Below are 25,468 nucleotides of genomic sequence, written 5' to 3'. Positions count from 1 at the left end.
GTAAGATCCTATAAGTTGTAACCAAGAGCTTGTTTGAGTCGTAATGGGACATATAGGGTTATATTGTTATATTATAGTACTATCATTTTAATAACATTTTAAAAATTCTTTTAAGAACATAATAAATGCCATCATTGTACATGGATAATACAAGAACACCACGTGAGCTAGTGGTAAGCCGCTATAATTGAGTATTGGAGGTTGGAGGTCAAGAGTTTAAACTCCTTTTTGTTTAGAAAAATGGAGTGTAAATGGATAAAAAAGGAGTGGGAAAATCAATACCTTTTTTTATTTGGGCCTCTAAATAGGGGTGGGTTCCACAATTTGCCAAGTCATCCTTAGGGTGTTTTTACGAAGTTTGGAATGGAGTTGACAATAGGGGCAAAGTGAACTACGAAACCACAGTCAAAGAGGCAATTGGTCACTTTGAGTTTTAGGGGGGAAATTGGGATTTGACCAATGTTTGAGGGGGTATTTTAACTAATAAACCTTTTGATAATTACTCTAACCTACAGGGTCGGGGTGGGCACAATTTCGAGTCAATCCGACCGAACCATCCAACTTGATCATAGTGAGTTGGATTGGCCTAAAATGAGCCGCCCAATCCGATTACAAAAAAATTGAGTTGGATTGGGCTACTAATAAGCTGATCTTGAATCTAATAAATCATAACTGCTTTATATTGGGTTGAGTTATAGATTGAGACTAAATCCGACCCAACCCAACCATACCCACCCCTATTGTGGAGTAAAATGTAATTAATTCTTTAAAATAATAATAATAATAAAGAACGTTGGTTTGCCTTCTTAGAAATCTCACCGTTGGACGGAATAAGAGATAAGAAAAGTGGGTGGCAGCTGACGAGTGAGAGTAGAGATTGCAAGTCCACACCTCCACATGATAAAGGGAAAAGGGGAAAAATAATAAGAAATTAGCAAGAAGTATTTTGGTGTGGGGTAGGGGGTTTTGGAGATTGAATTGGGATTGGGATTGGGAAATAGGAAACAAAATACGACTGGTTGGGTGTCTCAACGGAGAATTTAGATAAGATATACAGAAGACAGAGCAGACATGAGTATAGGAACAGTATCCACAGCCGTAGCAGCCTCTTCATCCATGAGTACGGCGGCAGATGCGGGACGCATGAAATCATTATCATTCTCTTTCCCTTCTTGTTGGGCAGTTTCATTTTCGCATCACAAACTCACTCCCAGCGCTCTCGCCCACTGCCCAAGGCCAAGGAGGAAAAGTGGAAGGATTAGTTGCGAGGTCGCTATCAGATCAGACTCCTCGTCTCCTTCTTCTTCTTATGCTTCCTCTGCCGACATAACATCATCAGATGAAGCCGTCGCCTCCCCCAAGATCGGAGCTAGGGTTAAGGTGAAGGCGCCTCTGAAGGTGTACCACGTGCCCAGAGTACCAGAGGTGGAAATCACTGGCATGGAAGGTGAGCTCAAGCAGTACGTTGGGCTCTGGAAGGGCAAGCGGATTTCAGCCAATCTCCCTTATAAGGTGCAGTTCGTTGTCGATGTTGAAGGGCGTGGCGCTGTCAAGTTCTTCGCCCATCTCAAGGAGGACGAGTTCGATTACCTTTGAATATGATCAATGGATAATCCATCATGTATATCAGGCTATAACCTCTCCCTCTCCCTCTCTCACACACATTATATTATCTAATAATCATTAGCCCGGCAGCTCGTTTCTCAACTGCAATTGATTGTATTTTATTCTCCTGTCATTATTCCTGTTATTACTACTCTTAAGCCTCTTCAGCAATATGCGGTTCATCTTGTTGGTTTAACCAATCTCTTAAATTGATGGATTTAAATGGCTCAAGATTTATGCAGAAATGTATGTAACAAAGTGCTATTTCAAAATTTGATTCTTTGGAAGTTTTGCGGATTAGAGTCGCCCCTTCTTTTGGTATTGTTAACTGGGATTGTTTAAGCAAAAGTCCGTACAGGTATGTAACCTGAGTTTCTGGGTAGCCTGCCTAATCCTTTGCTAGAGTTGCATTGATGCAGCTTCTGACAGATTATAATAGCAACAATAAATCACGAATGAGATTATTTTGCCCTGTTTCATAGGCCGGACTCGGGTAGAAGGAAAATGACTAATGTTGCAGCGTCCTGAGCTACTTTGCTAATCCCAAATTATTTGTTGGAATGTTTCCTCAGCTACTTTGCTCTATCCACTGGGCCATTTATCATCTACTTCAGTCCGACATTCAACAAGAATATACAAGTTTTGTGTCAATGTTGAATGATTCTATATTCAACAGGGCTGGTTTGTGTCAAATTATTTGTAGCCCTAGTATAAAAAAAATGTTAGTGATATTTAGGATACTGAGCTCTGAATCAACCATTCTTTCTAATTGTTTTGCATCACCCGCACTCCCTATTCTCCCAAATTTTGATCGATAATGGTTGTTCATTAGGAAAAGCCGCTTCACATTCTGTTCTCCCGATTTTGATCAATAATGGTTGTTCATTAGGGAAAAAAGCCTCTTCACATGTGCGGGAGCGCATGCCTGAGAGACTGGTAATCAGTTAAGCGAACTGAAATTAATATCAAATTCAAGCTCAAGTTCAAATTATTTGTGCCCGAGTTTTTAAGTTAAGTTTGTTGAGCTGAAGTAAAGCTCCAGCTAGGCACAAGCTTAGTTATTGTCAAGCCATGTTCGAGCATCAATCTTTGAGCTGAACCTGAGCTTAAACTCCTCGGGAGCTCATACAAAATTATCCTGCCAAGTTCAAGTTAGAGAAAGCTCAGACATGCTTAGCTCGTATGTCCCTTCAGGAGCAGTGACAACTGAAAAGCTTAACTTTTTAATTTTTATGCAAGTGAAATTGGGAGAGGAGGAATCGAACCTAAGACCTTAGGTGCAGAGATAAATATTCTTAACCACTTGAGCTACAAGCCCCGTGTTCCTAACTGACAAGCTTGTATCTTCTAGTCACTTAAGTTCTGGAAATAAGAGAACATTTCACATTTACAGCAATTAAATGCAGCACCCACAAACAGAACGCCACCAGGCCCCTCTGAACACAATAGATATGAAATTCGCTTTTTTTTCCCATCAAACTGATTATTTGTGATCAATTGTACCCTCAACATGAGTTTTCAATATTATCAATGTGTTAACACCGAATCGGTTGCACTTTTTCCTGAACTAGCTCCAAGTTTCAAGTTAGATCTTGTAAGGACTCTTTTAAATAAAGAAAGAAGAAAAAAAAAAGGCTAGATGAGGATGGACACATCACTACCTACGAGACATGAAGAAATTGAAGTCATGATGCTGGAATTTGCAATGTTTCAGCCAGGAATTTGCAGCATTCAGATAAGAGGCAATATTTTCCTTGTCTGAAGTCTCAGGATTGGTCCAGAGTTCCCCATACATCTTATAAGTAGCCACTGCAAAAGGAGGAAGAGCAATTTCACCTCTTCTGCTATCTCTTTCCAGCATCCTGCCTCCCCATTCCTTTCCTAGAGTATTAATGCTTTGAAACTTCTCATCTTCCTCCAATATGGTATATGGGAGTCCTAAGAACCAACAACGGAAAAAAAGGAAAGTTTGGTTACAACAGTTACAAAACTTCTGACAGTTTGATCTCATCATAAAACTCACCGATAATGGATCATTCAATTATATGGTTTATCAGCTTCTACCTATGATAGCATATAACATGTAAGATCAAACTTTCTCCCAAAGTAAGAGTAACAGGCAACTACCATCAACAGAATAGACAGAGTAGTAAGCCACTAGGCCTTTGTATACTTTGCATAAGAGGCATGGTATTTTTTAAAATTTTCAAGAGAACTGCTCCAACCTATTGCCACTGTGGACTTATATAAATAAAGACCATGCTTTGTTAAAAGCGGTTAAATATGCTTAATATGTAAAACTAGATTAATTGGGGCATGGTAAAAGAAATAAAGTACATGCACATTACTTCAAATAAAAAAGGAATGCCCTTTTTACACACAGAGATGTCACACAAACAAATGCAAACTTAGATCTAATTGGTAAGGACTTACACGACCATGGAAAGAAAGCAGAAATAATGACAGATTTCACAATAGTTAAAGGAAGAAGGGCCTTTTAGTTAATCAAGCATGGAATTGGCACACAGAAAGAGGTTTCACATATATAACGTTCCTACAACAAATTTTCACTAAATCCTGATAATCATTTAATCAATGCTTTCATCATCTCATTTCAACCACTTTATACTCTCTCTTATGCTGGTAAAATGTAAATTGATTTTGGAGCACCCAACTTGCTTCCTACAAGAACATGTTAACTTCGTAAGGCTCCCATGTTATGAGAATCTGCAAGCTAGCTCCCAGTAAATTTTCATCTTATACTATTAAAAAAATTACATATATCCAACCACTGATGAATCACAGGTGGATTTATTACCAAGATAAGCGAACACGTGGCAACATATACCACAATCAAATAACCACAAAATAAAAATAAAAACCTGTAATAAACTGAGTAAAATTCCCCATATGCCCTTAAAATTAGAAAAGACAATTCCCTTCTCATAGAATACATTAATGTAAAGGATAAGTGTTGTGGTCCTAAACATTTAAAAGCTACACATAATGTGAGAACAGTTTTTTCAAATGCCCAAGGAAACGAAAAACTCCAAGCACTCCCTATGGAAACATGGTCGAAATCAACTACAAAACAAATTAACCATTAACATTTATCCAATGGACTGTTGGATTGAGCAAGCATTAGATCACCACGTCTGCAGGCAACATTTTTCAGCAGCTCAAATGTTGGTAGCTTTTACTCTGGGGCAGCAGGTAGCCTTTTTGCCACCAAAAAAAAATAAATTAAACTACAAAAGAAATTGCCTATTGTTGTATTAATTGTATTTATTACTAGATTATTTCATGCAGGGGCATCTATAGGGCTCTACAAAAGTACTTGGGAAGTTAGTCAATTGGGCTAGGGTTCTATTTACTTTAAGTCACCTCTTTATGGTCTCGACACTATTGCCCCCTATCACCTGATCTGGTTGATACGAATAGGAAGCAGGGCCTTGGTTAAAATGAACGTCACCTTGGGACACGTGGATAGCCACCCCGTGTGGCTAAAAGTAAGCCAAAAGAGCTCAAACTCTATCATTAGTTACTCCTTTCGTTTTCCTATTCTTATTAGGATTTGATTTCATTTCCTGTTTTGGTCTTTAATTTTCTTTGTCAATTAGGTTTTCTGGATTCTAGTATAAATAGGCTATTAAGAGACTCTTGTATGGAGTTTTTAATGAATATAATTCCAGACTTTTAGTCTATAGAGTTTCTTTTGGGATTTTTGCCCTAGAACTCAATTATCTTTGTTCCAAATTCTATTCTATAGCTTTATCCTTCTATTGTATGTTTGGATCACTGGACAACAGCTTATAGCAGCTGCCCTGCATCAAATTGGTTTCAGAGCCAGGTTAAATCTTTGCTCCACACCATGGTTAGACGTGCTAGAGGTTGTGGACGAAGGAACCAAGCCCAACAAACAGAGATGGTTGAGATGTGGCGTATGATCGAAGATTTGTCGAGAGCGGTGCAAGCCCTCCAATGATAGGAACGCACGGATGCCTATATGGAGATTCCTAAGCGCAACCGTGAACCCTTAGACATACTCGAAGGTCGTCATAAGGATGACCTTTAAGAAGATGTAAACCCCTTCCATGAAGCTGGAAACTATGGTGATGGTGATCAAGGTGGATTGGAAGGAGTGATTTGCTCTACTTCTTCAATTAGTTTCCTAAATTTGGATATCCCTCCCATATTTGATCGTTGTTTTGAAGACGATTGTGAAGTTCGTTTTGGGGTTGGGAAATCTTTTGACAAGGTATTTGGTGAGGTTAAAAAAGTTGAATCTAACGTAATCTTGAAGGCAATGGATCAAGAGAAGGTTGGGTCTAATCATTTGGAGGAACACAATCCATACAAGTTTGAAGGAAAGGTGATACAATAAAGTACGGAAGGAATCTTTGAAGATGAGCAAATAACCCTAAATTTTTGAGACCATGTGCATGCTTTAGAAGCTACTAATTCTAAGTATGTTGATTTTCTTAGTGTTGATGCTTTCAGTTTGAACATTGCCAAGACCTTTGTTGATTGTGTCAATCTAAGTGTTTTTGGGCTGAGAGATTGGTTGCATAAGATAATTGGAACTGTTCCAAAAGGATCAAATATTCTAAATATCTATTTCTTTGGAGTGGGAAGGTTCAATTTCAAGGTCAAAGTTCTATGGACAGTTTATGTAAGCAGAGGTTCTGTTTAGATAGTTTTCATCAAAACATTTGAATTCGAAGACGAATTCTTCTCAATGCGGTGGAATTGATGCAAGAAAATAAACATAAGTGTTCAAGAATGGTCGTAATATTCAAAATACCTCTTTGTTTGGAAAGGAAGAATTCAGTTTCAAACTCCAGGGAGTCTTTGATGATAACGATTTAGACTCGAGTATGAGTATTTTCCAAGAGTACTTGGGTCGTTAGTCAATTGGGCTAGGGTTTTTACTTTAAATTATTAGTTACTTTTTTGTTTTCCTATTCTTACTAGGATTTGATTTAATTTCCTATTTTGGTTTTTAATTTCCCTTGTCAGTTAGGTTTTCTGTATTCTAGTATAAATAGGCTACTAAGAGACTCTTGTATGGAGTTTTTTAATGAATATAATTCCAGACTTTTAGTCTATAGAGTTTCTTTTGCGATTTTTGCCCTAAACGTAATTATCTTCGTTCCAACTTCTATTCTATAGCTTTATTCTTCTATTCTCTGTATTTTGGGTATGTTTGGATCGCTGGACAGCAGCTATAAGCCGCTGCCCTGCATCACTATTTTAGATCAACTAAGTACTCATGATCATGCTTCTGCAAGACTGCAAACAACATCCTAGGTAGCTCCAATCTAGGTAGCTTCTCTGGCGAAAAGTAGCCTTTTCGTCACGCCAAAGCGACTCTTGCTCTACTCCAGGAACAGTTTCAGTCTAGATAGCTTTCACTTTGGTGGCAGGTAGTCTTCCTGCCGCATCAAGACAACTTTACTGAACGGAGTACTCTCTACAGTCCTCTCCAGTTAGTCTTCTTCAGTTAGCCTTCTTCAAGGTAGACCTTTTCATCATTTAAACCATGTACTCTGAAAGTAGGTAGCCCTTTCCAATATTTGTGATGGCTACACTGTACCAGTTCTAGTTAATAAGTTTAGGGGCCCTGTCTTGGCATCAGTTTCGCCATGCAAGCTGCTTTGATACCAAATGTAGCAAAAGATTGACCAACAAAATTAATTCAATGCTTTGAATTATTTGGGATCATGACAATATCTTTATCTGATTGTGTTCTTATACAATTGGGTAATGCTAGAGTAGTCATAATTGTTGTGAACAAAATTGGAATATTTCCTTCATATTCATTCAGTTGGCCTTTTATAAAAAATAAAAAAAATTTCTTTCTTTGGTACCCATAAATCCACCAACCCGCTTTGCGGACACAGCTTTGAAACTGTGGCCCCGGTCGAACCCTACAATCTTTGGGAGGCGGGAAACACTACTCAGACCACATGGGAGCAAACCATGGGCCTGACCATCCAACTAACCCCATGATGGTAATTGGAGTGTGTTATATAATCCTCCATCTTTTAGTATGCTCAACAATCATTTTATCAAAGCACATAAACCATAGTCTCACCTAACCATAATTACCTACATAAACTTCTTTGTAGTAATTGCATCAGTAGTGAAATTATTTCAGTTTGATTTTCTTTTCGATGTAATTGTGAAACCTCAATAGTGGGTGAGTATTAAATTCTTTTAAACACTCTGATGCACTCCAATTAATTCCTCTTTCTGATACTTTGTTCCGATTCTTCTGAAGCTTACATGAGTCATTATTTTGTTACCTTACTCCACCTAGCTCCCTGGAATACTTCTCCAAATTTGCAATGACTTTATTGGTTTTGAAGCTTTATTTTATTCTTCAATATCATCGACATATTTCAGGAGTAGTTTGGAGCTGTCTAACTTTAGACCAAACCACCTATTCCTATATTCACGTAATATTATCTTGTGAAATTCTTAATCTATTTCTTATCCAACTATATATATACACAAAACGATTGTAGAAGGAATTGGGAATTTAATGATTATAATGCATACATACATACATTAAGGAATTCACGTCCGAAGAGTTTATTAAAAACACTGTACAACTGTTTCATCAAAGAAAAAGGCAACCAACAATTCTGATATATTCAACATGTATAAAAATTCTCAACAGACTGTCAAACAAAACCAAAACATCTTCATTCTAGTAACAGTTGAAGATAACAAATAGGAAAATAAGAACAAAAGAGCACCAGCAAATAAATTTTATTTGCAACCCTAAGTTTACAAAAACCACTGCCGCATCTAATTTTGCAATCATATCAGTCAAATCACGCTCTACAGGCCATCCTATCATACTGTTAGCATTTCTATGGACCCATTTCCTCTACCAACTACATGCTCTTCATTAAAATAAATATGAAAATGATACTTACACAACTTGTGGTGTATATCTGGTAACATTGATTTTCAAACACTTCAACGACTTCTGTCAATTATAGAAAACCTACTGTCATTAGTAATATTCTGAACATTCAGTAATACCAAGTGTAAATGCACCAAGAGTTGTGTGTAATTAATGTTACCTCGTACTGGGAACGATACAGTACGTGGAATGGATACAGGTTCGGTAATTTCTATTGTACGGATTCGTTGGGTGTTGGCATAGTCGGTAGGGAATTTCAGGCCGCAATTTGTTTGAGACCCCATTACTGCATAATGGAGACTTCTCCATGCATGCACCTTCCCCTTGGAACTGGAAGCCGAAACATCTCCTCCAGCACCTCCCTCTTTCACATTCTCTATTTTTATTTTCTTTTTCTGATTTCTCAGTAGTTAATAGACTCAATACTCAAGAGTCAAGACAGAGTCGCAGACTCATATTCTTCTCGTCTCTCAAGTCAGACAGTTTACCTCAGACTTACCCATCTTCATCTTCTTCCTATTCCTCAACTGTCAAGAGTCACTGAAAGCTCATCTTCTTCCCGCTTTCTGAAGAATCACCAGACATTGAATTTTGGAACTTTGGATGAAGATGGAACAGTGATTGCCCTAAGTCACCCAACGCCCCAGAATCACAAGCATCAACCATTGATGCCTACAACAGAGATGGGTCATTTTTCCTTGTTTTTTTACGATTTGAGTTTGCAAATCTATTAAACCTTACAATCATCTAGGATGTTAGTTTCTACGATTTGGGTTGCGATTGGGACAATCGAACCAGTTCGTAGTTCACTGGGGGGAAGGGGGGTGAACGACATTTCCATACAACACTTTGGGAAAGTGAGTGCATTTGTTTCTATAAATGCACATCATTTCTTCTATATACGCCCCTAAATAGGTTCACTCAAAATGAAGCTATTCATCAGCGACGTACAAATTTCGTAGCCTAGCACATTTATCTTTCTACTTGATATGTGTATTGATAGACAGTTTAAAAACCATCTTAAGTTTCCATAAATAAAAAAACCATTTCAATTTGTTCTATTATAGTACAACTTGTTATCGGTCAATATTTGTAATAAATAAGGTTTTCTTTTGATGTAACTTTCTTTTGACATCTTTCTTAGTACATGGTCCGGGAAGGTTTTCACACTAAGAATCTTTTCTTTGGAACTCTAAAAGTTATGTAAAATTTTAGTCTACATTTACTGTTATAGGACATGAGTTTGTACGGATTTCAGACACTTTGGTAGATATGTAAGAAAGGAGACAACACCAAAAAGAGAGGGACGTGTCTCTATTAATCCATTTTAAATTTGTATTCTCGTGTGGATAATCATCATGGTGATCTATATATGCATATACATGTACATTTATAAGGAAAACGTTCTCTTCCAAAAAAGTCTGAGCATATTATGTTACCAGTCTGCGAATCCAGAACTATTTATCAAGTGGATTCTTATTTTGTTGTGTGGGTTCAGACAACATAAGTATCTAGCAAGAGATGAATTCCCTATACATATATATATTATTTATATACATATACTATAATAAGTATATGTATATAATATATATATATATACACATTCATTAGGGAAAGTTCTCCCAGTACAAACACATTAAAGATAGGTTCTGTTATAAGCATACATATATACCAAAGGATTAAGAAATGTATACTTTGGACAAGATTTATGATCCAAAGGAAAAGGCACTGATTAGATTGCTAATACATATGAATGTTTGATTGATGAGCTTGGTTCCTAGGATTAAATGCCGGTTACATATGCAAGAATCACTTTACAGGGATATTTCATTTTAACTACCACCTTTGATCAGTTCTTAATTGCATATTCATAAAACCATAATTGATTATTCATAATTGATTAAAATCAAAGGAAAACCGTTCTGTCTCATATAACTTACAGGAATCAAACATAGTAGATTTTGAAGATTGTGAGACAAGCTACCAGATCAATTAAATGTATAAAACAACAAAAGGTATAATATAAATGTAGTTATACTTAGAAAACTAAACAAAAAATGCATAGAAATAAACAACAGAGATTAAATTCTCACCCAACAATGGAGAGAGAGAGGAATACATTTTTACCTTGAAAAGATGCTAATGTGTTGTACGTGATGAAACATGCAGACAAATCCTTCGCATTCCTTGTGAATGGAATTTGGTAGATAGGATACCTAATAAACAATGAAGAATCATTTGTAAAATTCTTATATTTGTATCTCTGAAGACAAAATATGAAACGAAAGTAAACAATGGTGAAAAGTACGTCAGGTTGAGAGTAAGATATTGTTCTAATATTTTTCTCATTGCACACAAAAGATGTTTCCTATGAGAGTTGAAGTTGCAATGTCCTACCTAGTGACACTAAAAATGAATTACTTTTTTTGTAACGTCTGTACTGTTGACAAATAATAACTAGAGTTAACTCCAGTTGTTTGTAGTTTGTCTTGCAGAGGCAACTACATTCATCTTAACATGGATTATAGTTTATGAAACAGCTTCCTGGGGTTTTCTTTTCATTGATCAAGGAAACATAAGAAGTCAAAGATACTAGTAAAAGGCCAAAGTGGAAAAACAAGATACTAAGAAACATTGAAGGGATCTGCAAATGGAAACACAATATACTCTATACTGATAAGTAGAAAGATTAGTATCGCAATCTTCAATCGAAAATTACTAGCAACAAGAGCAAAAATCGTGCATACCAAGCAACAGCCATCCAGCTATAGGGAGAAAGCTGCACGCTTTGAAACTTCAGCAGAGCAGGATAATTCTGAGCTAGCTCATTGATCTGATCAAACATCCCATTGCATATATGATCAATAAGAGTTATCAAAGTTGACTTTTTCTCAAGGGAAATTTAAAAAAAAAAAAGAAAAAAAAAAGATGATAGAATTCGAAAACTTGTAATGAAGAAATGGAGGGTTATTGGGATATTTGCCTTGTCGGTGAGCGGAACTCTAACATAAGGACTGGCTGTTTCATTGTACTGGCAATACAGGTGGCCAAAGCGATCAGTTGTTTGGCATGAGAGCGCATGGTCACTGGTAGAATCATCCGAAGTGACATCTGAAGAGTCACTCTCGAGTTTCGGTGCAGAGCTTATCCCTAACCTTGTTACCAGAAGAATAGCAAGCGAATCAGAAATTAATCGGAGAGTTTTGAGCTCGAGAAACAAAGGAGATAATACTTTTTCAAATACCTGGAATAATAATCAACGGGTTTTCGAGTATATATTTGGAGAGCAGATAAGGATGGAGAATAGTATTGTAAGACGCTATCGCCGCTGTTGAGGAGAATCGGGACACCGGCACCAAAGCAACTCCAATCCTTGTAAAACTTCCAAAGGTCACTCAAGGAGAAACACGCGATACCGCTATTGCCAAGGGATTGCGAAAGGCACCCATTTAGCATTTGCATAGGAATCTGTATGTTATAATATATTTATAAATATTCACAAGAAGAAAAAAAAAAGTTTATTAAAATAACCAAAAACAAAAAATATTATATGAAAAGTTGAGTTTTTTTTCCTTTTTCTTTTTCTTTTTATATGAAAAGTGGAGATTTGGGAAAGTGACTCCTAGCTACTTGTAAACTACTTTAGAGTCTGTTTGGGAGTGCTTTTTCACATCTTGTTATATTCAGAGACAACTGAGATAGAAATGAGAAATAATGAATCAAAAGATGAAATCATTTTAATGAATTATTCAACATATTATGAATGAATGAATAATTAATTTTTTGATAACACAGTCTATCTATGAAAAAGGTTTTTATAGTTAAAATTTTAAATAATCCAAAATTACTCTTATTTAAGAAAAAAAAGATAAAAGCACAAAAACTTCATTTGAAATAGAACCAAGACGTAAAACAAGAAAGAAAATGTAAAAACAAAATTGAAAACAAGAGAATTGTTACCTTGGGAGGCTGTTGTTGAGTAGGGACTGAGGGCGTTATAGATTGAAGAAAACATTGGAAGTTGGAATACTCATTGGGATTAGAGAGCATAGGTATGTCCCAGGGAGAGTAAGGCATGATTTTGATCGGATGTGCTCCGGTCCGGTGCTGCTGCTGCTCTCTCTCTTTCTCTCTCAAGAGATGATTGATTGAAATTAAGTTGGCAAGATTCTTCTTTCTGCACTTCGAAGTGCTCAGCTGCTCAACTTGCTCAGCAGGTATAAAAGCAACGAAAGGAAAAGCAGCATATATACACATTGTTAGACTAAGAAAGGAAAAAAAATTAAAATTTCATATAAAAGCAAGCATAATAATTCATTGGTTGCATAAATAAAAAAAAGGGGGCTTAGACAATCCCCTCCCCTGTAATTAATTGCAGTGTATTTTTGCATTCATATGCAGCATATTATAGCATTGGCAACCCTTCCCACTCTTTCCTACTCTCTCTCTCCCCTGTAATGTCTGTCGTCTTGCTCACAGTCACAATTACCTTAGCCCAGTAATTTAATCTCAATCTCTTCTTTTACTTTTATGCACAAAGCCAGATATTAATACATCTGTCTTTTTCCTTTTTATTCAATTTTCAATCAAAATATATGGAAAGTATATGTGTGATAATCCAAAATTAATTTATGGAAGGAAGAAAGAAACAAGATTTAATTTGAGGAGACTCGAAATTAAATGGTGATGAATTTCAAAGTACCGAGCGAGGGAGTGACCACTGACTGAGGCAACAAACAGATTGCACACGCTTTAAGTCACTTTCAAGCATTGAAAAAAAAAAAAAACCTCCAACCATATGCAGATGGCAGCTTTAGAAGTTGAATAGAAACAATGACAGCAACCTGATTTCACATTTGGAATTTTGTAGAGGAGGCCAGATTCGCCCACCAACGAAAATGTTATGGAAATTTGCAACCCCTTCCTTTAAAAATTTGCTCCCATGAAGAATTTGGTAAGGTTTTTATGCCAAAGTTAGGAAAGAGGAGTGGGAAAAGACTCACACACACAGGTACGATCGGAACTTGAATTCAGGTCACTTGGGAGCACACCAAAAGCTTAAGAGCCAATCCAATTAAAACCTCATTGTCATTGGTGACCAACATTTGTGTTTGGAGGAAGTATTTAGAAGTGCCCAATAAACCCTGTGTTTTTTAAACAAGAGATATTGGAAAAATCTCGTCTCCTGAATAGGTTAACCAAACAAATTATTTTACAAATATCATCATTTGAAGTTCCATTACTTAAAAGTCATTTCACTTGTATTATAGTTTCTCGACCAATTTTAAAATTCTTTTATGAGAGATTCACTATTATACCCAATATAGGAGCCTAAATTATAAAAAAATCCTATATGAAAAGAACTTTAGAAACACACCCAAAACTCATTTACAACATAACAAAGGGAGCTAATTTCCCCACTTCCCTTTTCTCCACTTACACTCCCTTTTGCTTTTTAATACTTTTTAATCAATTTTGTTCTTTCTCTTTACTATTCTATCCTTATGCTACATTAATTTCTTTTTTACTTCACTTTTATATTATTTCTTTCTTTTTATACTTAATTTTCCAACTTACACTCCATAGGGAAAAAACTCTTAATTTCTTACTCGATTAAAGAAAAAAAATTACTGAAAATGGAGTGCAAGTTGGAAAATTAAATATAAAGAAAAAGAATTAATATAAAAGTGAAGTAAAAAGAAATTAATGTAGGGTAAGGATAGAATAGGAAAGAGAAAGAACAAAATTGATTAAAAGTATTTAAAAAGCATAAGCAAGTGTAAGTGCAGAAAAGGAGAGTGGGGAAATCATATCCCCATAACAAAAAAGCTTTTAACTTATTTTAAATTACAAAACTGCCATTGATTTCTTAAAACAAATCCAACCCCAAAACCTCATAAAAAAAACCCAAAACACTCAATAGGGCATCAAAGTAATTTAATAATCAAAATTAAATTCAATAGGGCCAGCTGTCATGTTTTTGATTTTTTTTGGGCTTGTTTATAGAAATTAAATGGTGTAGGGTTTATTTATAATTTTAGTGCTAAGAATGGGTATATGACTAAATATCTCTTCTTTTATTGTATCTTTATATATGGATAATTTTTGTTGGATCTGAACTTTTATTTCTTTTTTAGTAATTACTTGTTTTGTAATAGACCTTTTTTACGTATTTGTTCTTTTAAAATAAAGCAGTTGTGTTTTCAAATTATTTATTAAATAATGGTAATTTTGAGTTATCTAAATAAGGCCAGTAGGTATAGTTTTTTAATACCTTAAACATTATAGCTCAGTTGATTAAGCTCTTCCACCTCCACTCATGTGGGCAAAAGTTCAAAACCCCGAGTTACCCAATGAAATTCTGTAAATCTTCCTTCCCCAATCGATTTATACTCAAAAAATTTAACCATAAGAATATTTTACTTTATATAGATATTCTATTCACACCTAGTAACCCAACAACTATATTTTGGCATGTGAATTCCAATCAGAAAATGAAAGAGAAATCTGAAAAAAGAAAGACGCAGCACACAAACCACCCATCTCCCCACCCTCTCTCTCTCTCTTGATCTGCTTAAAGTTTGACTGCCCAAAAAATAGAAGGAATGAGTACGGGCAATTTAGAAACTATAGGGGATGAGATGAGTAGAATTTGTAGGCGGTGGTGTAATGATAGGAGAAAATAGAAACTGGGTGACAATAGCACCACTCATTACATAATTTGTATTTATAATTTAAACACAGTTTTTCTTATCATTCAAGTAGCTTCTATATTGCAAAACAATTCGAAATACTAAAACCGTGTTTCCTACTTTAGATTTTACAGGAGTACAGACAGATTATGAAAAAGGCAGTGGATTATGATATTCACATCATGCGTCCAGGGAGAGGTGGTGCTTTGTAGATTTAAATGTTGTGGCGGTGGCAGGGAGGTGATGGTGAGGTAGGTGGTGGCGGCAATGAAGGCGGTAGGTTGTTAGTGGCTCAAAATTCCAAATTTTTTTCCCACATGAAATTTCTAATTTTTTGTTTTTGTTTTTATTTTATGAATCCAAACAAGGGAAGAAAGTAATTATAACAAAACGAAAAAGATGTAATTCACCATTGACAATGAGGTGAAAGAGGACTTGAAAGAATCTAATATTAAAGACATTACTCACATTTGCAGTTTTTTTCAGGATACCTGTTACAGTAGCACCAATCTTTTACATTAGGAACGTATCTATTTAAAAAAATAATAATTAAATCATCACTGATGCAACCAAAGGATACAATTTGATGCTACATATTCGGTTAAGTGTGAAACGGAGTGGTATCTCTTCTCCGCTGAGCAGAAATGGATTGGTAGTTCCCAAAACCGTGCAGACAGGATGTATACCGACATGTCAATTAGCCTCTCGTTTTAGTGAATAGTTTAGAATAAGCTTGTAGTTAATAACTCCACTTAGCATTAATGTACAACCAGGGGATGCCCGAGCCAGGCCCCACGAGACACAGAGCGTCGCGTCGATAGCCAGCCATCAGGTGTGGCAAGAAGAGGGGTCCATAACTCCAAAATGCACAAACTCCCTCCAGACTGCACTTTCACTTTCAGTCATGAAACTTCCTGAAGAGCTAGATTCAACTCTTGTGCAGACTTTGCAATTGATCCTCCTCTTCTATGGGCAAAAGAGTGAACAAAAGGATATTGGCATCTCTGGCATAATGAGTTAAAATGCAAAACAAAGTGTGGTCAAGCCAACTTTAAAAATCTAAAAAATTTGAAAACAGGCACCTGGTAAGAGCAGACAAACAGGTTTTGACTTTTTCAAGCTCCATAAAACAGTTGTTGCAACGCTCCAGCCTATGATAACCAATTCAAAATAGAAAGCCATCTCAAATGCGATCAATGCTTAAAATCCAAATATAAGGTAAAGAAAAATGTGTATCAGAACAAACAAAGCATACCTTTGCTCGGCTTCAATATCAACACCAACAGATGATGATGCGGATAATGTTGAATAGATCACAGAACCAAATACTCTAACCAGCTTGAGCAGCATTTCCAAAGAAATGCCTAAATGCCTGAATACGGTCAGTCCATCAAATAATGAGCAGCAAATTTGCAGATGAAAGATTCCAAGCACAAAATCCAATAAGTACTGGTTGAGATTTTGTTTCACAATTAGCCTTAGGAATGTTATAATTGCCTATCAAATTTAGAAAATTTGCAGATGAAAGATTCCAGGATCATAAAATACATCACCCAGGTACATCCATCCCTGGAGAGAATTGTGATTAGAGTCCCCTCTTCAACAGCCACCAACAACCCACCCTCCCGCCTTTTTCTTTCTTGATTCCACACTTCTTTAAACAATTGTTCCCATTAGGTGAAATTACATGCAACAATACAGCACTGCTTCTACTTCTTACAAAACATCTACCTAGTAACACAATTGCTCACATGGCATGTCACAAGTTTCATTCAACCTCCGCAGTACACCAGAAAACCACATGGCATTCCATATTATGAGTAAAAATTAAGTTAGAAGAAAAGGACAAAGAAAAAAGGATAATCTCTGCAGGCAACATTACTCCTAAAAGAAGAGACAAAAAAATAAAATAATATCAAAGGCTCAAAGCATATAAAGTTGAAAGAAATAACATATTAGAATGATTTCCCATAGACAAAGCTCACCAGCTTTTCCAATTGCAAACCCGAAAGTGCGACCAGCTCAAATAGCCACAGCAAGTCATATTTAAGGAGAACATGCCACAACAAATGAGTGGATGATACTTCTATGTGTACACATTGGGGTTGGGAAAACACTGGGGGCGGGCAGATAGAATAATAGGAAAAAGACAAGAAATCAAACTTTTTTAATAGATGGCTCAGACGATTGTAGTACTGCAGTGCAGTTGACTACAACTAAAACTCACAAAGAAAAAACAATAAAAAAAAGGAAAGTTTCTAGAAGCTCTCCACATGAAACAATTTGATGTCATTAAGTTTCCAGAAGGCCGCTACCTAACAAAGACCCCAAATAATTAAAAAAAGAAAAAGAAAAAAGGAAGAGGTTGCTTAAATTCTTACCTATCCATGTTACTTTCTAGAAGGCCATTGAGGAGTGGCAGAAGACAAGTGCATATATCCAGTGTGACAATGTCAATTTTTTCTGTCATAATGCTAACTACATCCGCAATGACCTGGATTAAAAGCCCAAAAAAGTAAACAGATATTTAAGTTCTCACAATAACTGAAAAGGGATATTTGTTCCACATTCAGTAGTATCTAGAAACTGAGGGCTAAGAAAAACAATTAAGCCAATCCACAGAATATTCTTACAGCATGATCAGCCATCTTCTCCATTGCACCAATGACCCCCTTAACATCATTCCTTTCCCAATATCTATAGACTACCTGCAAACAGTTACCCGCAAGATTTGTCAGTAAAATATATACTGTCTGCAAATCGTCACTATTATTATTGTGACTAAGCAACACTTCAACAATTGGTAATTCCTCATTGCAGCTCAGCTGTTCTTAAAGCTTGCTAAACTCCATTTGCAACCGTTAGGTGGTACCATTATTTTTAAAATCTATCATAAACCCTAGCCCCCTTTCTATTCGCTAGTTTTTCTCCCATTCCTAAAGCTAGTATCACAAAACACTGATATAACTGCTACTAAGAAGCATTCAAAAGGTCTTGCATCTTCGTAGCCACAATGTTGCAAACAGGAAAAAAATAACAAAAAAAAAAAGCTCAAGCAAAACCTACAATTAAATAAAGAAGTATTGCATGCAATTTAATTTCAAAAGGAGGACATAATGGACTCTTCTTGGACAGAAAAAAGAAAGAAAAGAAATTATGCAAAAGAAAGAAAGATGGGATACAATAAATAATGGTCAAGAGAGACGAGCTAAGCAAAATTGACTACCCCAATTAGCAAGCATTGAGCTCCCACCATCAACTCAAAAATACCCAATGGTCATGTAAAGAAATAATAGATACATAGAGAAGATAACAGCACCACATAAACACTTAAGCAAAGTCTCACAATCAATAAAGATAACCTGTAATTTGGTTGAACGAGATTGCATGGAGCCAACAAATTGGTCATGTTTTTCCATGAGATCTGCAATAGCATCCTCATCACTAGCAGACCCCAATTCTTTTTCAGTAGATGTAGGATAGCCTCGCTGCTTAAACTTCAAACAAACATCCAGAAGTTATCATGAGAAAATGATAGATCTTATACAAGTTCATGGTTTCCACTATGGTATTCAATTCATGGTTTCTAGCAGTTCTCATAAATGAAATCATGAGTAAAGAAAAATATTTTGAGAATTAGCAATAAATTGGCAATTAAGTTTTAACTTATGGTTAAATGTCATTCTTTAAATCGAAATGCTATTCGTCTGCCATTTTCTTAAATGCAATTTGTGATGCGTGTTAAGAAAGAAAGATGTCACAAAAAGGCAGAACAAAAATGTGGCAATACCGCATTCAAAGGGGGAATGTTCACCGCAGATGCTGTTCCCAGGGTACTATTGGGCGTAGGTCCCTCGTAGTTAGAATATCTATCTCTTTTCTCCCAATTCACAGCAAGTGAGCGCATTCTTCCTAGATATACCATATAGAGCTTCAGTCATACTTCACGAGACTAGTCATAGAAATGATGCAGAGGTAAAAAGCTATACCTCCTCTTTGACCTTCAGCAGAGTATGCATCTCTGCTCACCTTGTGCCCTCGAGTTTCATCTAGATAAGAAAAAAGAATAAAGGTCAAAGGTGAAAAAAACAGGAGCTTTAGCATTGGCAGTATGACACTCCATCTCAAGAGGACATATGTACATGACTAAGATAGACAAAACCACATGCACAGTACAAGGCCATCAATCATTAGAGAGAACATTACACAAAATATAGAATTAAGCATTACGCAACAGAGAAACCAAGCTAAAGCACATGGGACATGACAGCATTTAATATGAAAAACATACACATGTTCCTTTAACTGCAATTAATGAATCCAAATATGGAGAATCCATCCTCAGAGTAAGGGTTTGCTGGCAATACCATCATCAAAGGGGTAGTTGTTATTATGATTTTCATGCTCAGAGGCCCATCTGCTTTGCTTTCACACTAGTCTGAGAAGGCCCTTTCTTCGAGTGACTATTTGATAAAAACCTATGTGGAATAATGATTACCAATCATTTAATGAAATGAGATGGCTTGTGGTTCGACTGTATGCTGGGTTCATTCAACCAGTCTTGTACAACCTTTGCAACTGACTGTGAAAATTAACTGTTTGATTCCCAAGCTAGTGTAAGAAGACCTATAACATTATTGTGGTACCAAAAAGCGATTATTTAAGTAGGGGGTGGGGCAGAGGGGAGGGAGATCTCCACCACTCACACACCACAAACACACAGAATGGCTTGAGAAGCTGAGATTAGAAATCTAATATTTACAACATCCTGCCCGAAATAAAGAATTTAAAGTATAAATATAATTTTCACATATTGAAAGCTTGGACAGCTGAAACTAGAAAATCCATCAAACTTACAATATTATGGCTCATATATAGATATGTCATTGATGTGTGAACATCTTCAAATCCATAAGTAAAACTGAGATAAGATATATACCAAAGTTGACAAGCACCTCCAAAATCCAGATCCATATTTACACTAAATTGGAAATATACTAAATATGCCGAACTTCCATTAATATCCTACACCCTGGTGAAAACCATGACATGGAACCAAATGAACTGCATTACTCCAGTCTACCACCATTACTGTTAACACTTATTACTCATAATGACCAGAACAATAAACAACATTCTCATATCCACCAGATTTGTCATCATTCAGGTTAATGATTTATATTTGTTTTGGTAGGTCTAGGCCTCCTGCCTGTGGTGGATGTACATCTGATCCATGTGACATATTCTCAGACAGTTAACAAAAGAAATGATGTTTCAATTGAGACTCAAAACACCTCCGGTGTGAGGCTGAGTCACAAACTTAAACTGTTTTAAGAACACTAAGTATAGTACAAGTTTCTTTTTCTACGTTAAATTTAGTTAAAGTTACAGTTAAAAGAAAAAACTATTAAGAGTGGACTCCCCCAGACCCCCTTTTTTAATTTTATGTTCTGTGATGGAAAAGCTATGAGTGGAAAGAGTGCTACTAAAGATCAGATACATACAACTTTCATGCTGGTAGCTCGCAGTTGCCTCCATCATTGAACTTGTCTCATGCTTCCCAGGTCCAAAATATCTGTCATCCTTTGTGTTCCTTTCAGCAGTATGTATTCCCTGGGTTGAACTTATAACTGTTGAGAAACCATTCTTATCTGCAGCACTGCTTAATTCAGTAGCCTTAGAAGCAGCGGAATCAGACACTGAAGAGACAGTTGGCTTATCCACTTCTTCTCTGCTATTGGACAACTTCCGGAAATCAGTTGCCTTTGACTGCAAAGAAAATGCCAGTGTTCTCCCAGAAACACCGGCCTCTTTTCTGGACTCAGCTGGCAACTCTGATCTTATACTAGTTCTTGGTACAATTACAGGTATGACATCAGACTTGTTAAAACTTGGAAGATTGGCTGTTGAATTGATCTTAGTAGAACTCCTCTTCAGGGTTGTTGCACTAGGAACTGCTGCTGAAGTAGCCGCAATAGTTTTTGGACTGGAGTTCAAATTGATCCTTTGAGGAGTACCAGGAACATTTCCTGCAGCTTCATTCAGGATGGATAGCCAGACATAAAAAGTCTAAACATCAGAGAAGTAATAACAAAAGGACATGTAAAGAGGCCAAGATAAGATCCATGATAAAACAAATCTACAATAGATACACACAAAAATACTCCACAAAGAAATTAAAAACAGTAAAGGTTAAAAAGTTGCCTACATGCAATAACTTTTGGCTCCTTAGTGGGATCTGAATTTTGAGAAACTGATAACCTTCCAAGAGATTTTGTTTCCTTCACTAAAGAATCTGAACATTGGGAAACAGATAGCCGACCCAAACTTTTAGCAGCATTCTCATTGAGTAGTGACAGATTCCCGCCAGACAATGGTTTAGATTCTGTGTGCCCATTCAGTCTGCTAGCATTACCAATTGCATACGGTTCTATGCGCTATGCCAAGCAACAGATCAGTTTGATATCAATAGATAATACCACCAGAGCTAGAAAACAAGAAAACATCTCAATGTAAGAACAAAGATAAACTGAGTAATACCGAGATGTCTACAACCCACACTCCAACACAACTCTGATTGTATGAGCATCCAAGAAGCTTTCCCTCATGAACATTAAGATCTGACAATCGAGACCATCCAACATCCACAGCATCATGGCATCTTATTGGCTCCCACGAGAAAACCTACATACTAAGAGTTTAAGCATGCATATTTCACAACCCTGATTTGTATGAAGGATTACATGAGCTTACCTTCAAACTTTCATGCAATCCACAGAGTAGGGCTCTCCCGTCAGGACTAAAAGTCAAAGAACGCACTCCAGTTGTCTGTTAGAAACTAGAAATTAGACAAATAATCTCCTTATAGAAAGAAAATCCTGAAAACCTTAGCTTCTTGGCAATTTGGACCATTAGCAGTATTCATGGGGTATACCTCAGGTCCAGATGAGCCAATTAACTCAAAGGTTTCAAGGTCCCAAAATTTGACTGTCCTATCAGCTGAACCTGAAAGGAAATGAGAAATAATACATAAGGAACAGATGTGGAGTCTAATAGATGAAAGTATTTCCACCCCTTAACAGAAAGGAGAAATGTCTCACAAATTAATAAAAGCTCAACCATGCATATCTTTAACCATAACAGTTGCAAACTAGCTGAAAACTAAGATAAGATTTAGAACCTAGATGTATGATGTATCTACATATTCCATCTTATGTCACAGAGAGAAGTCGCAATTATTAAACCCAAGGGAGTGAGGGAGTCCTTCTTTGTAGTTGGTCCTGCCCATTGTACAGAAAACCTACTCTAAACAACGCAAAGCCCCAGAGACCAGGGTATTCAATGATCAAAATGATGCAGTTAAGAACCAATGGCTATACAAAACCTAGAATTTTCATAAGAAATGAAAAGAATGGGTTAAACTACTATCTATAGCAAGGGAGAAGCGGCCTACAATGAGGCAATGATCTATGTTCAGCAGTAGGAGGACAAAATGGCACTAAAACATATAAATCCAATATCTTGAGGGACTATTGTGACACACCAAGGATATCGACACCTATTTTCAATTGCCAGGAAACAATGCATTCTAATATAGAGCTAATAACGCAAGCAAAACGCATAACTGATGATTAAAAAACAGAAGTATCAATAACCTGTAGCTAGCAGAAACTCGTGGGGATGAAAATCTATGCACTGAATCTGGCCCTCATGACACTTGAAATCATGCAGCAGCTTACCAGCAGTCAGATCCCACAACTGGTAAAATATTAGATATTGGTTTATATTTTGTCAGAATCAAATGGCATATTTTGGTTTACTATCTACAAGTTACATGTATCAACATCCATAATTGCCCAAGAAGATAAAACCAAATATTTTTCAAGACGAAAGCAATTCAAACCTTCACAGTGTTGTCCTCTCCACCAGAAACAACCCAACGGCCATCCGGTGTAAATCTGATAGCATTGACTCCTCGAGTATGGCCTTTGTATGTGTGAATACACCCCTTCTTCCTGATATCCCATATTTTGAGATTTGTGTCCAGCGAGCCAGATGCAAAGAACTCCCCGAAAGGATGGAAGTCCACAGATATACAATTGGATCTGTGACCAGTAAGTGTGCGAACAACTACACACAAAATCACATTGCAAAAACAAAAAAGATATATGAAAGACAATTTGACAGCATACAGTAGATATCTAGAAAAACAGCCAGTGCAGTTTCGATAGGGGCAGTCTCTTGTTCTGATGATTTAAAGAAATATATTGCAGAGTAAAAAATAAACAGCATACTCTTTGCCTCCTCTAAATCCCAAAGCTTAATTGTGCCACTTGCAGCTCCTGCAGCTACTAAGACCTCTGAAGAATCAAAGCCTACCGAATCAATTCCACTGGTGTGTCCAGATAAACTCTGGGTATGAAGGCACGTTGAGTAGATTAGAATCGACAAAATAACAGAATTCGGTCCAAGTTGATAATTATACAATTTTTGTGGAAAATTTGCATCTGTGTCAGTTAACCTTACAATAATATGATGAGGGCCGAAATCTTTAAATTAAGGGGAGGGGAGAAAAAGACATGTGCCTAGAGCGAGCGAGAGAGGGAGAGAAGGTTACCAGTATGGCATTGGGTTTCCCAATGGCCCAGAGATTGACCTTGTGATCTTCTCCGCCAGTGACAAGAACTCTGGATGATTTTCTGCCAATCTTAAGGCAATTCACAGTTGAAGAATGTGCTACGAATTCCTCTGAGCCACAACCCAGGTTAAGGCTAAAACTTTCGGATACATATTCTTCTCAGTCAGATACTTATACATACATACATGTGTTTAAAGATTAAAATATATATATAGATTGTGCAATCAGCAGGTGAGGGAGGGAGATTGTATGGCAATTTCATGAACATAATTAAATCAAGAGGAGGATACGTAGCTTGTAAGCGCGTTTAGTAGTCATTGGCAAAGAAAGAAAAGAGAAACCCTAGCAATTCTTTCAAGGTTTATCGTTTTTGTAAATAAATATAGCAGTACCAACTCTCCACTCCACACATTCAACTCAAATCTTCCGCCCTTAGAAAAAAAAAATCAAATCTTGCGCTGATTAAGAGGATGCTGATGCTGATGGGGGTTTCATCTTGTTCAGGCCGGATCTCGAAGAATTCAATCCGTACCTTCAAATTTCAAATTTCAAAATTCTATTACAGACAGACTTTAGGGATAGAATAGATTAGATCTTCAGGCTAGAGACTAGGAAGAGAGAAAAATAATAATAACAATAATAGACTCAAGAGGAACAGTAGAAGCTCACAGAATGAGGTACATTATGGAAGGAAATGAACAACGTTGCTTGGTCCTTGGCTTGGAGGCTCCTTTTTTCCGCTCAAGTTGAGGCCGTCTCGACTCTCTGCCTTGTTCCTTCACACTCTACATTACATGGTTTAGTCTCTTCTTTTTCTTGTCAAAATTGAAAACACACGCAACACAGAGACGAAACAGTAGCGTAATAGAGTATTCTTACAAGATAATTAAACTAGGAGGAAGTTACTGTCGCAGCCAGGCAGAGACTGAGTATTATAAGCAAAGGCAAAGGCATGGATTTCCTCGTCGTCTTCTATTTCTCTGCTTCCAACTCCACATCATTTCCCAGCCTCCTCCTCCTCAGTCCATTTCTATTCTATTTCTCTTTCTTTTTTTTTTCTTTTTTTTTTGGTTGCTCAAATAAAAAGGCAGCGGCGGGCCAGTGCCAATATATGAGTAAATACGCATATGCAGAGTAAGGCGCTGTCACGAATTGAGTCACCCTCCGCCCTCCTTAAATGTATAATAACATTTTATTTTTGGCTTTTGTTTGATATTTTTTTCTTTTTTGTTTTATTGGAATTGTACTTTGAAGTTTATCGAATGATAAAAAATAAAAAACACTTGGAGGAAGTATTGTATTGTATTAAAATCCTCTTCTTCTTCTTTCCAAAGTAGCCTTGTTCCGGAAGATAAATCAATAATCTTAAAATGAGAGCTGGGTCTCTCTCCCTCCTTTCCCAAATCAAAATAAAACAGACTACCCACCCATCACTCACCTTCCTCAACTCTCTCTCACCTTTTTATTCTATATTTATTTTCCTTTTCTTCATGAGAAGCCTTTTCTTCATTTTTGTTGTTTTGGTTTATCAGTTTACTATTTAATCAATCTATGTGGGAGCCACTCTTTACAACTTCAATTAGATGCTGAACTCGG

At 36.6% G+C, this 25,468-nt stretch overlaps 3 protein-coding genes across 7 annotated transcripts; 1 reads left to right on the top strand and 2 right to left on the bottom strand.

The window, feature by feature from the left end:
- Window positions 1-850: 850 nt before the first annotated feature.
- FTRA2 (ferredoxin/thioredoxin reductase subunit A (variable subunit) 2) lies at window positions 851-1,801 on the top strand. Its single transcript, XM_021966783.2, has one exon. The coding sequence runs from the start codon at window positions 1,072-1,074 to the stop codon at window positions 1,594-1,596; it is 525 nt and encodes a 174-aa protein (XP_021822475.2). The 5' UTR covers window positions 851-1,071; the 3' UTR covers window positions 1,597-1,801.
- Window positions 1,802-3,053: 1,252 nt separating this feature from the next.
- LOC110763898 (uncharacterized) lies at window positions 3,054-12,894 on the bottom strand. 3 transcript variants are annotated; one of them, XM_021966786.2, is made up of 8 exons: window positions 12,503-12,894; window positions 11,787-12,010; window positions 11,526-11,697; window positions 11,290-11,375; window positions 10,670-10,758; window positions 8,553-8,605; window positions 3,629-3,669; window positions 3,404-3,543 (listed from the first exon to the last, which is right to left on the bottom strand). In XM_021966786.2, the coding sequence occupies exons 1-7, from the start codon at window positions 12,797-12,799 to the stop codon at window positions 3,643-3,645; spliced, it is 948 nt and encodes a 315-aa protein (XP_021822478.2). In that variant the 5' UTR covers window positions 12,800-12,894; the 3' UTR covers window positions 3,404-3,543; window positions 3,629-3,642. The 3 variants fall into 3 exon arrangements, with proteins under 3 accessions (XP_021822476.2, XP_021822477.2, XP_021822478.2); XM_021966785.2 differs by lacking the exon at window positions 3,629-3,669 and having other exon boundaries at window positions 3,260-3,543; window positions 12,503-12,889; XM_021966784.2 differs by lacking the exons at window positions 3,629-3,669; window positions 8,553-8,605 and having other exon boundaries at window positions 3,054-3,543; window positions 12,503-12,875.
- Window positions 12,895-15,658: 2,764 nt separating this feature from the next.
- On the bottom strand, window positions 15,659-25,006 carry LOC110763901 (katanin p80 WD40 repeat-containing subunit B1 homolog KTN80.4). 3 transcript variants are annotated; one of them, XM_021966794.2, is made up of 20 exons: window positions 24,752-25,006; window positions 24,542-24,657; window positions 24,163-24,404; window positions 23,852-23,982; window positions 23,529-23,646; window positions 23,138-23,364; window positions 22,890-22,992; window positions 22,169-22,239; window positions 21,988-22,062; window positions 21,775-21,918; window positions 21,443-21,671; window positions 20,739-21,269; window positions 19,224-19,283; window positions 19,025-19,146; window positions 18,597-18,731; window positions 17,868-17,942; window positions 17,616-17,728; window positions 16,490-16,606; window positions 16,317-16,385; window positions 15,659-16,200 (listed from the first exon to the last, which is right to left on the bottom strand). In XM_021966794.2, the coding sequence occupies exons 3-20, from the start codon at window positions 24,188-24,190 to the stop codon at window positions 16,137-16,139; spliced, it is 2,412 nt and encodes an 803-aa protein (XP_021822486.1). In that variant the 5' UTR covers window positions 24,191-24,404; window positions 24,542-24,657; window positions 24,752-25,006; the 3' UTR covers window positions 15,659-16,136. The 3 variants fall into 3 exon arrangements, with proteins under 3 accessions (XP_021822486.1, XP_021822488.1, XP_021822487.1); XM_021966796.2 differs by having other exon boundaries at window positions 15,659-16,197; XM_021966795.2 differs by having other exon boundaries at window positions 24,554-24,657.
- Window positions 25,007-25,468: the final 462 nt, after the last annotated feature.

The sequence above is a fragment of the Prunus avium genome, chromosome 1 (assembly GCF_965620075.1).
Source record: "Prunus avium chromosome 1, drPruAviu1.hap1.1, whole genome shotgun sequence".
NCBI lineage: Eukaryota > Viridiplantae > Streptophyta > Magnoliopsida > Rosales > Rosaceae > Prunus > Prunus avium.
This window is presented reverse-complemented; position numbering and strand designations above follow the sequence as displayed.